This window comes from Eimeria acervulina, genomic scaffold (assembly GCF_000499425.1).
Source record: "Eimeria acervulina Houghton genomic scaffold, Eah_scaff96, whole genome shotgun sequence".
NCBI classification, from domain to species: domain Eukaryota; phylum Apicomplexa; class Conoidasida; order Eucoccidiorida; family Eimeriidae; genus Eimeria; species Eimeria acervulina.
In genome coordinates, this window is record NW_013549500.1 from 12,501 (window position 1) to 23,606 (window position 11,106).

The 11,106-nt window shown below is 44.8% G+C and overlaps 1 protein-coding gene across 1 annotated transcript in view; it reads right to left on the bottom strand.

The window, feature by feature from the left end:
• The window catches only part of EAH_00015750 (structural maintenance of chromosome domain-containing protein, putative), a gene marked incomplete at both ends in the record, with an annotated part of 12,969 nt that extends 3,480 nt beyond the window's left edge, over positions 1-9,489 (bottom strand). The window contains 19 exons of the mRNA XM_013394042.1: positions 1-78; positions 628-731; positions 902-983; positions 1,579-1,603; positions 2,305-2,437; positions 2,790-3,101; positions 3,712-3,798; positions 3,999-4,121; positions 4,424-4,573; positions 5,193-5,275; positions 5,461-5,590; positions 5,799-5,860; positions 6,099-6,186; positions 6,407-6,456; positions 7,670-7,863; positions 8,479-8,558; positions 8,787-8,861; positions 9,071-9,171; positions 9,414-9,489. The exon at positions 1-78 is cut by the window's left edge and continues 121 nt beyond it. Of these exons, the coding sequence (XP_013249496.1) occupies positions 1-78; positions 628-731; positions 902-983; positions 1,579-1,603; positions 2,305-2,437; positions 2,790-3,101; positions 3,712-3,798; positions 3,999-4,121; positions 4,424-4,573; positions 5,193-5,275; positions 5,461-5,590; positions 5,799-5,860; positions 6,099-6,186; positions 6,407-6,456; positions 7,670-7,863; positions 8,479-8,558; positions 8,787-8,861; positions 9,071-9,171; positions 9,414-9,489 (2,033 nt within the window). The remainder of the gene's footprint in view (positions 79-627; positions 732-901; positions 984-1,578; positions 1,604-2,304; positions 2,438-2,789; positions 3,102-3,711; positions 3,799-3,998; positions 4,122-4,423; positions 4,574-5,192; positions 5,276-5,460; positions 5,591-5,798; positions 5,861-6,098; positions 6,187-6,406; positions 6,457-7,669; positions 7,864-8,478; positions 8,559-8,786; positions 8,862-9,070; positions 9,172-9,413) is intronic.
• Between the last annotated feature and the right edge of the window lie 1,617 nt (positions 9,490-11,106).

Genomic DNA, 11,106 nt, shown 5'->3' on the forward strand with positions numbered 1-11,106 from the left:
TGCGGCAGCTGCTGCAGCAGCTCCTGCTCTGTTGCTGTCAAGGGTGCCTGTTCCGCTTGAAGGGCTTCATGCCGCAGCCTGAAGGAAAGCCTAAACCCTAAACCCTAAACCCTAAACCCTTAACCCTAAGCCCTAAACCCTAAACTCTAAACCCTAAACCCTAAACCCTAAACCGTTGATGCTGCTGCCGAGACCTGTGTCTGATGGCTGCAGACTTTCTTCCCTCGCCTTGTCTTAGGGTTTACAAATATCCTAGAACTGAGTGGTTTAGGGTTTAGGGTTTGGTGGTTTAGGGCTTAGGGTTTACGACTGCGCGAGTTGTTTGCGTGCTGCAATTCGCGCTGCTGTCGCCTCCTCTTCTTCTTTTATTGTAGCAGCCAGAGATGAGGCCGCCCGCAGGGCCCTGAGGTGTACGTACAGCAGCAGCAGCAGCAGCAGCAGCAGCAGCAGCAGCTTCCATTCAACTGAGCAGCCGGAGAGAAAGACAACACGAAGTGTAGCAGCAGAAGCAGCAAGCGTCGCAGCAGCAAGTTTTGCAACAGCAGCAGCACGTGCTGCAGCAGCAGCAGCAGCAAGTGTTGCAGCAGCAGCAGCAGCAGCAAGCCGTTTGCGTGAGTATAGGCTGACAGCTTGTGCTGCTGCTGCTGCTCCAAGGCTGCCTGTGCTTTATGATGAGAATCGAGGCGCTTCTCTATTAGCTGCTGCTCCTGCAGCAGCAGCTCTCTGTGTTGCTGCACTCAACACAAACGCATCATGCATGCTTCTCTTGCTGCTGCTGTTCGTGCTGCTGTTGCCGCTGCAGTCGCTGCTGCTGCAGCAGGGCGTGCGTCTGGCGGACCCCACGGAGAAGCAGCAACAACAGCAGCAATAACGACAAAAACAACAGCAGCAGCAGGAGTACCTGCTGAAGCGTCGTTAGCGTTTGCTGCTGCTGCTGGTGAGCAGCAGTTAATTGCTCTTCTTTCTTCTGTGCATTTCGTAGACTGCGAGACAAACAAAGCAAAAAAATGAGAATAAAAATAACTTATTTAAAGGGGGCTGAGCTCAACAATAAAGAACAAATAAAAACAGCACATGCTGCAGCAACATTAAAACTCGCTGCTGCTGCTGCTGCTTCTGCTGCAGCGCATCTAGGGTTTAGAGATAGATTAGGGTTTAAAGCGTTGATTCACTCTAGGGTTTAGGGTTTAGAGGTAGGACCTCATCTAGGGTTTAGAGTTTAGACTAAAGATCCCGTTTAGGGTTTAGGGTTTTGAGATACGATCCATCTTATGGTTTAGGGTTTAGAATTAGGGTTTAGGGTTTAGAATTAGGGTTTAGGGTCTAAAATTATGGTTTAGGGTTTAGAATTAGGGATTAGAATTAGGGTTTAGGGTTTATGGCCTAGAATTAGGGCTTAGGGTTTAGAATTAGGGTTTAGGGTCTATGGTCTAGAATTAGGGTTTAGGGTTTATGGTCTAGATTTAGGGTTTAGGGTTTAGGGTTTAGGGTTTATACGAAAAGAAAGCTGAGAGTTTGTCTGTGTTTCCTTTGCTGAGGCCTCCTCCTCGCATTGCCCCAGACGAAAAGCAGACAGACCCCGACAGATCCACGCAGTTATAGCCTGTTAAATAAATAAATAAATAAATAAACAATTAATAAATAATAAATAAATAAATAAATAAATAAATCGTTTAAAACCAGTTGAAGAATTGAATTTAATAAAACACAGGAAGAAAGAATAAAAAACAAATATATATAAATATATATATAGCTATATATATATATATATAGCTATATATATATAGCTATATATATATATAGCTATATATATATATATATGTATGCATAGGCAGATATACATATAGCTATAGATATATATATGTACAAATATATATATATATATATATATATATAAATGAATATATATATATATATGAATATACATATACATATATATATATATATATATATATGTGCATCTATATATGTATATATAGAGATATATATATCTCTCTCTCTATATATATGTATCTATATATATATATATATATTTATTGTCTGTTAATATCTGTATGTCTCTTTCTATTCAAACCCATGCCTCCGTTTCTTGCAGCCACAGCAGCAGCAGCAGCAGCAGCAGCAACAGCAGCAAGACTCGGAGCAGAAGCGGCAGCAGCAAGACTAGCAGCAGCAAGACCACCAGCAGCAGCAGCAAGACCAGCAGCGACAGCAGCAGCAAGACCACCAGCAACAGCAGCAGCAAGACCACCAGCAGCAGCAGCAACAGCAGCAGCAGCAGCAGTTATTGTTATTGTTATTTACCGCTTGCATTTAATTGCTGCACTTGAGGGGAGTCAAGAGATGGAACCAAAAGAGTTAAACGAAATATACTCTGAATATACACCTCAATTGCTGCTGTATGAATGCCTGCTGCTTCAGGCAGCACGCGTATACACTGCAGCACAAACAAAACAAAAAAACAAACAAAAAAATAATTTAATAACTTCAATTAATTTACAAATACCACTGAAATAGAAACGCAGTCCAGCAGCAGCAACAGCAGCACTAACAGCAGCAAGAATGGGAGCAGCAGCAGCAGCAGCAGCAGCAGCAACAGCAGCAAAAACAACAATGAAACGCCTGCAGGAGCAGCAACAGCAGCAGCAGCAAAAGCAGCACGAGCAGCAGCAAAAAATAAAATGTCTCAGCAGCAATAGCAGAGACAAAAACTCCTTCAGCAGCAGGAGCAGCAGCAGTAGCTGCTGCTGCTGCAGCAGCAGCAGCAGCAGCAGCAATATATAACTAACCTCTGTGAGAGGCATAGCGACGCCTTCATCGAGCAGCTGCTGCGCCTTCTGCTGCATTTGCTGCTGCCACAGACTGCGGTGCCGCTGCTGCTGCTGCTGCTGCTGCACCACTTCTTTCAGAGGGACGATAGAGACGCAGCACCTGCGCTGCAGCAGCAACCCACTCTGCTGCTGCTGCTTCTGCTGCTGCTGCTGCTGCTGCTGCTTAAGCCTAGCCACTGCTTCTAAAGCTTTTGCTGCGTCTTCTACAACAAACTGAAATAATGCGAAACCCCCTACAGCCTCCACGGCGCTGTAATACTCCGGCTCTACCTAAGCATAAACCCTAACAAACCCTAAACCCTAAACCCTAATAAACCCTAATAAACCCTCATAAACCATAACGAATCCTCATAAACCCTCATAAACCCTCACAAACCTTCATAAACCCTCATAAACCCTAATAAACCCTAATAAACCCTCATAAACCCTCATAAACCCTCATAAACTCCATCAAACCCTATTTCACGGCAGCAAACGACAGAAGGCCGCATCTGGCTGCTGCTGCTGCTGCTGCAGCTGCTGCAGTTGGTGTTGCTGCTGCTGCTGCTGCTGCATTTGTGTTTGTTATTAGGAGTAAGTTAAAGAGTTTGCTTCACCTCAATAAAGTCTGCTAGAGGAGCCGCAATGCCGTTTGCTGCTGCCCAGCCCTCTGCTGCAGCAATCTGTCGCAGCAGATTTAAACACCAGTAGCGAGAAGGAGACAAACAACGAGAAAATATATCTGCAGCAGCAGCAGCAGCAGCAGCAGCAAACGCATGCACACACAACCACATCAACGTGCTGCTGCTGCTGCTTATCCTGCTTATGCTGCTGATGCTGCTGCAAAATCCTGCTGCTGCTGCTGCTGCTGCTGCTGCTGCTGACCTGTGGCTGCCCGGACTTCTGCTTCTGCAGCATTGCGCTGCTGCAGCAAACCCGAAAGCACCGCCTGCTGCTGCCGCAGCTGCTCTACCACCTCTTCTAGCGGCTGCAGCACAAACCCTAAACCCTAAACCCTAAACCCTTGCCCCGAACGGTAAAACTCCAAGCCCTAAACCCTAAACCATAGACCCAAACCCTAAACCCTAAACCCTAAACCCTAAACCCTTGCACGCTGTGCATTGCCAATCGATGAATGAAGACTATTTCAGGTGTATGCCCTAGGGTTTAGGGTTTAGGGTTTCTGACCGCCTTGAGCTTGGCGATGTCTCTCGTTGCTTCATCCATTGTTGCTTTTGCTGCTGCTGCTGCTGCTGCTGCTGCAGCAACTTTCTTTTCTGCTTCCTTCGCCTCCGCCGTCAACTCCTGAATCTGCAGCCGTAGAATAAACACCCTAAACCCTAAACCCTAAACCCTAAACCCTCTTTGCCGCTCAGGATAAGAGGAAGTTTCTACCCGAGGCTGTTATTAACAGCAGCAGCAGGTGCAGCAGCAACTGCTGCTGCTGTTGGTGTTCTGCTGCTGCAGCTGCTGTGTTGCTGCTAATGCTGTTGTATTGCTGCTGCAGCTGCTGTGTTGTTGGTGCTGCTGCTGTTGCAGTGTTGCTGCGGCGTTGCTTCTAGTGCTGGTGTGTTGCTGCTGCTGCTGTTGCTGCTGCTGCTGCTGCTTGATACCTTTCTTTTGTTTTGTTTGTCATGAGCTGCTTCTGTTTTTTGCTGCTGCTCGATGTCTCTCAGTCGCTCTCTTATTGCTGCTTGCCGTGCTGCTGCGGATACACCTGAAAAGGAATGACGCTGCTGCAGCTGCTGCAGCTGCTGCTGCAGCTGCAGCACACAGACGCAAGCAGCAGCAGCAGCAAACCAAATGAGCCCTAAACCCAAAATAAACAACAAATAAACAAATAAATAAACAAACGAACAAACAAATAAATAAATAAATAAATAAATAAGTAAAGGAAAAGTAGAACGCGCACAAACAACAACAAACAAAACCCTAAACCCTAAACCCTAAACCCTAAACCCTTTGCACAGTCAATTAAACGATTTGTTTATTTTATTTAAAAATTTGGCCGCTCTATAATCTCCTCTTTACTGGTTTGCATCATACCGTATCTAGTAATATATATATATATACATATATACAGATATATATATATATATATACATATATATATATACATATATATATAAACTTAATATACATGTCTATATATACATCTATATATTGATATAAAATGCGTTATATATATATATATTTATATATATGTATGTATATATATTTTTATCTATATGTATATACACTATTGACCTCTATACAAATATATATACTGTATATTATAGATTATATATATATTGCGGTGCAGAGATATATTATATTATAAACAATATAGAACAACATAATCAATAAAATATAATTTGTTTTATTATATTTAAAAGAAAATACCTGTGTGTGCTGCTGCTGAGCAGCTGAATACGCAGCAGCAGCAGCAACGTGCTGCGGTCGCAGCTTCTTCTCCAGCTCCTCCTCTGCAAACCCCAAACCCTAAACCCTAAACCCTAAACCCTAAACCCTAAACCCTCTTTCCCCGACAGCAAACCCTGGACATTATGAAGTCGATGGCATAGGGGCCGAAGGAGTGCTTGTTGAGAGGAGTTAGGGTTTTGCGCTTAAATAAGGGTTTAGGGTTTAGGGTTTAGGGTTTAGGGTTTACGAATATGCTGCATTTCTTTTTTCTTCTCTAGCAGCAACTCCTTCATCGTCTCTCTCTTTTGCTGCTGCGCCTCCGCTTCACCCGCCAGCAAATTTGACTCCAGCCGCAGACGACTTTCTTCGCATTGCAGCTGCAGCAGCAGCAGCAGCAGCAGCAGCAACAGCAGCAACATTAGCAACAGCAACACCAGCAGCACATGCAGCAAGGATAAAACAGCAACGGCAGCACAAATGAAAACAGAAGAAGCAGCCGCAAGAACAGCAGCATCATCACCAACAACAGCAGCAGTAGCAACAGCAGCAGCAGCAACAGCAGCAGCAACAGCAGCAGCAGCAGACCTCATTAGTCAGGCTCTCCATTTGCTTTTTTCTTTCAAGTTGAGATGAATGCTCAAGCGAAACTGCAGCAACACAAACCGAGACCCATGGCGTTGCTGCTGCTGTTGCTGCTGCTGTTGTTGCTGCTGCTGCTGTTGCTGCTGCTGCCGCTGTTGTTGCTGCTGCTGCTGCTGTTGCTGCTGATGTTGCTGCTGCTGCTGTTGCTGCTGCGCAAGGGGCGAGCATAGAAGGGTGGCTCCGGAATTGTCTACAAGGAAAGTTTTGCGAATTAGGGTTTAGGGTTTAGGGTTTAGGGTTTACGATTGGCGAGCTGAGCTGCTGCTTCATCGCGGTTGGCCTCTGCAGCCGCTGCATCTGCAGCAAGGCGGCGAATTGCTGCTCGGTGTTGCTGCACCCCACAGCAGCAGAAGCAGCAGCAGCAGCATCAGCATCAGCAGCAACAGCACAGCAAACGTCAGCAGCAGCAGCAGCAGCAGCAACAACAGCAACAGCAAAAATCAGAAGCAGCAGACGCCACCGCAGCAGCAGCAGAGATAGGAGCTGTAGAAGCAACAGTAACAGCAGCACCAACAGCAGCAGCAGCAGCAGCAGCAGCAGCAGCAGCATACTTCTTGTCTCTCCTTAGCCTGTTTGAGTGTCTCCGCTGCCTCTACCCAATCTTTCTCTGCAGCAAACAAAAAAACAAAAATATTAATTTATAAAATCTTAAATTAATTCGTCTCTTCATTATTTATTTATTTATTTATTTATTTGTTTATTATTATTTTATCTTTTTGCTTGTTTATTTGTTTATTATTTATTAATTAATTTATTTATTATTTGTTTATCAATATGTTTATTTATTTATTTATAATTTATTAATTATTAATTATTTTATTAAACTTATCTCTTTCTTTTATTACCTAACAAATTTTTTTCTATCGTTGCTTTTTCACGCTCTAAACGCAGACAAACCCTCAGCTCTTGGCTGTCTCTCTGAATAAGCAAAGATAAATATATTTAATTAATTAAATTAATATATATATAATTATATAATTATATATATATTGTTTATAAATATAAGTTAGTTAAAATATCTACATGTTGTAATTAAAACAAGAAAAATATATATACATTTATTATATATATATTTGTTTATATATTTTTTATTATATTGTTTATATATTATATATTAAATTATATATTGTACAACTAGCATTCATACAGGATAAATAAATAAGTAAATAAATAAATAAATACATAAATAAATATATATAAATATATATACTTCATGAGATATTTAAATATCTACAGGAGGCTTTAGGGTTTAGGGTTTAGGGTTTAGGGTTTACGCCCATGTCTTCCAGTTGCTTCTCGAGGTCGCACAGGGTTTTCCTAACGCTAGTTTGTTCAGTCGCTGCAGCAACAACAACACAGCTTGCTGCTGCTGTTGCTGCTGCTGCTGCTTCTGCTGCCTCTGCTGTCGATGTTTTGCTGCTACAGTTGATAGACCGCCAAGTGCAGCAGCAGCAGCAGCAACAACAACAGCCGCAGCAGAGACAACCCCACAGCCAGCAGCAGCAACAACAGCAAGATAAGTACCAGCAAGCAGCAGCAGTAGCAAACACTAGCAGCAGCAGCAGCAATCCACAGCACCAGCGGCAACACCCAGCGCACGAGCGACATCAAAAGCAGCAGCAGCAGCAGCAGCAAACAGCAGCAGCACGTGCAGTGACGCCCAGGGCAGCAACGGCAGCAAAACCAGCAGCAGCAGCTGCACCATCAGAAGCAGCATCAGCAGCAGCATCAGAAGCAGCATCAGCAGCATCAGCAGCAGCATCAGAAGCAGCATCAGCAGCAGCAGCAGCAGCATCAGCAGCAGGAGATCTGACAGGCTTTTTGCAGCAGCAAATCTGTTTCTTTTGTCTTTTCTTCGATGAAGCTGCAGCAGCCAGCGGAGAGTAACGACAAACGCCCAGCAGCAGACAAAACTGCGACCTCCTGAATGCGTCCTTGGTGTATTATAAAGGAGCTCTTGCTGCTCCTGCTGCTGCTGCTGCTGCTGCTGCTGCTGTTGCGGCTGCGGCTGCAAGGAGACACATTCACAGCATAGAGAAACAGCAGCAGCAACGCATGCAAACACCAGCAGCAGCAGCAACACCAACAGCAACACCATCGCTATCAGCAGCAGCAGCAGCAGCAGCAACTGCAGGAGCAGCCGCAAAACCTACAGCCGCAGCAACAGCAGCAGCTGCAGCAGAAATCCTCCAGCAGCAGTACGAGCAGCAGCAGCAGCAGCAACAGCAGCAGCAGCAGCAAATACTGCTAACCTTGAGAGGCCCGCGCACTCGACGATTTGTTCAAACTGCGTTTTGCTGCAGCACACAAACCGCAGACCTAGGGTTTAGGGTTTAGGGTTTAGGGTTTAGAAAGCTGATAAAGAAATAAATGCGCGGTGTAAACAAAAGAAAATAAAAAATAAACGCAAATATGAATATAAAGGCAAACACAAACTAACAGTAACAAACTAAACCCTAAACCCTAAACCCTAAACCCTAAACCCCCTAAAAACCCTAAACAAGTAAAGACAAATAAATGCATACAAGCAAAACGAACACAAGCCTTAAAGCGAAATAAAAACAAAGAAGAAACAAAAAAGATAATACACCCTAAACCCTAAACCCTAAACCCTAATTTTTACCCCACAATATTTCCTTGAACAGTTATTTCGTCGGTCTCGGAGGAAAACGAACGGCGAATGACAACCGAATCCGCGTCATACTGAAACGCAAACCCTAAACCCTAAACCCTAAACCCTAAACCCTAATTCAAGGAGGCGGCGACTTCCGCTTGTCGATGTTTGGAGTTATTGCTGTTGCTGCTCATTTGCTGATTCTGCTGCTGCTACTTTTGTTGCTGCTGCTTCTGTTGCCGTTGCTGCTGCAGTTGCTGCCGCTGCTGCTGTTGCTGCTGCAGCTGTTGCTGCTGCTGCTGCTGCTGTCTTCTCACCATGCAAAGCCGTCTGCTGGAGTTGTCTAAAATTAACTCTACAAAGCCGCTCGTCACCCGCCCGTGCACTCCTTCCTGATCAGAAACCCCAAACCCTAAACCCTAAACCCTAAACCCTAAACCCTAAACCCTAAACCCTAAACCCGAACTCTTATGCTGAACACCAAAAGTATAGCTGAATGCAAACACGCCACTGAAAGACGGAGGGGCTCTGCTTTCTTCTGAAAACCCCCAACCCCAAACCCTAAACCCTAAACCCTAAACCCTAAACCCTAGATACTGACGTGCAGCAGTAGGCGCCGCTCTGCTGCGGAGTTTCCGATCTCCCCCAGGGCGAAGGAGAAGCCAAGGAGAATATTTGACTTTCCGCTGCCATTGTGGCCAACTGCACATCCAAACCCTAAACCCTAAACCCTAAACCCTAAACCCTAACCCGCAAACCCTATTCCCTAAGCGCTAAGCCCTAAACCCTAAACCCTCAGCCAGAGGCAAGCCATACGAAATAACTCTAGTCCTTTAGTGGGTCAGCGTCAGGGTCATCTTCAGGAGAGCGGAGAGGCATCATTACAGTTGAATGAGATGCAGGGTTTAGGGTTTAGGGTTTAGGAGCCGCACTTAGACAGGTACAGCCTTCTGAAAAGGTGATGGTAGTCGCCTCATTGTACGTCTTGAAGCCTTGAAGGGTTATCGACTTGATGTGCATGTTGCCTGTGTTTCTTTCTAGGGTTTAGGGTTTAGGGTTTAGGGTTTAGGGTCTAGGGTGTGCATGCTGGCGTCCTATAGGAGATGGAGCACAGGAAATGCAGCAAAATGAGCGAATGAAAGGAGAATAAACAACGAAAAAACAAAGAAATCGGCGAAATTAAGCTGTACAAAATGAGGGTGTTTATTGCAACCCCACCACCGACAGCGAGATCGGGTTGTTGCTGCGGTGTATAGGCACCTTTGATTGATTTTGTTTGAATAAAAAGAGATGAATATCCTCAAAAATAGTAAATAAATATGTATATTTAGGGCTGTTTTTTCATTTCATTTAACTTGATACAACCGCTGCTGCTGCTGCTGCTGCTGCTGCTGCTGCTGCTGTGGGGCCCACCTGACCTCGGTGATGCGAGCGGCTCTTCCTGCATTAATTTTTTTTATTTTTAGATAAATAATTTAATTTTAAATGGAATTTTAATTAGCTAAATTTCAAATGCTGAACAGTATTGCGCCCAGCAGAAGATCTGCGCCGACAGCAACAGCAGCTGCAGCAGCAGCAGCAGCAGCAGCAGCAGCAGCAGCAACACCAGCAGCAGCAGCAGCCACAGCAGCAGCAGCAGCAGCAGCTGTGTAGAAGCTGTTAATATAAAAAGACAGACAGAGCATCACTGCAACAGACGGGGGGCTCTGCCCCCGAAGCATCAAGTAGCAATTTTGTTTAGGGTTTAGGGTTTAGGGTTGAGGGTTTGACTGTGTTTAGGAGCAGGAAAGGGTTTAGGGTTCATTTCAATGCGAGAGGTGACAGCAGAAACACAAAAAATAAACAGAGGAAGCCATCTACCTGCAGAGACAGCTGATAGCCTCGCCTATTAACTGCAGCAGCACAGCACGCCTTCTTAGTATTCCTTTTTAATTGCTGCTGCTGCTGCTGCTGCTGCTGCTGCTGCTGCTGCTGCTGCATCAATACGACGCAGAAGCAACGGGGTTCGCTGCTGCAGCACTTCCGTCGCCGCAGCAGCATCACCAGCATGCATCTACTTTCAATTTACTGCTCGTTACACAGCTAGATATGCAGCTAACCATACAGCTAGCTATACAGCTAGTTAGACAGCTAGCTATACAGCTAGCTAGACAGCTAGCTATGCCGCTCGGCGCTTCTCTGTTTGCAAGAAGGGAATGCAGTCTTTAAAAAAATAATAATTATAAATAAAGATTTTATCTATGGCCCAAGTCATTCAATAAAAGAGCTTAAGCCTTGCGGACGCCTGCTGCTGCTCGTGCTGCTGTTGCTGCTGCTGCTGCTGCTGCTGCTACTGCTGCAAAGCCCTCTATCCTGACCTCAGCCTCAGCTGCAGCTAGCTGTATCAGCTAGCTATGAAGCAGCAGAACGGCTGGGAGAAGTGTTTGTATATATCTGTAGAATAGGTGTATGAATAAAATAAGTTGATTAATAATAATAATAATATAATTAAATTATAATTATACATCTTCAGCACCCTCTTCTTATGCACCACTCCACAAAGATGCAACTGAACGCCACAAAGAAGGACGAGGATCAACAGCCCTGCAGAAAAGATGAGTCTTCCCATCTAAGAATAACACCTCCCCGCTTTGGCTT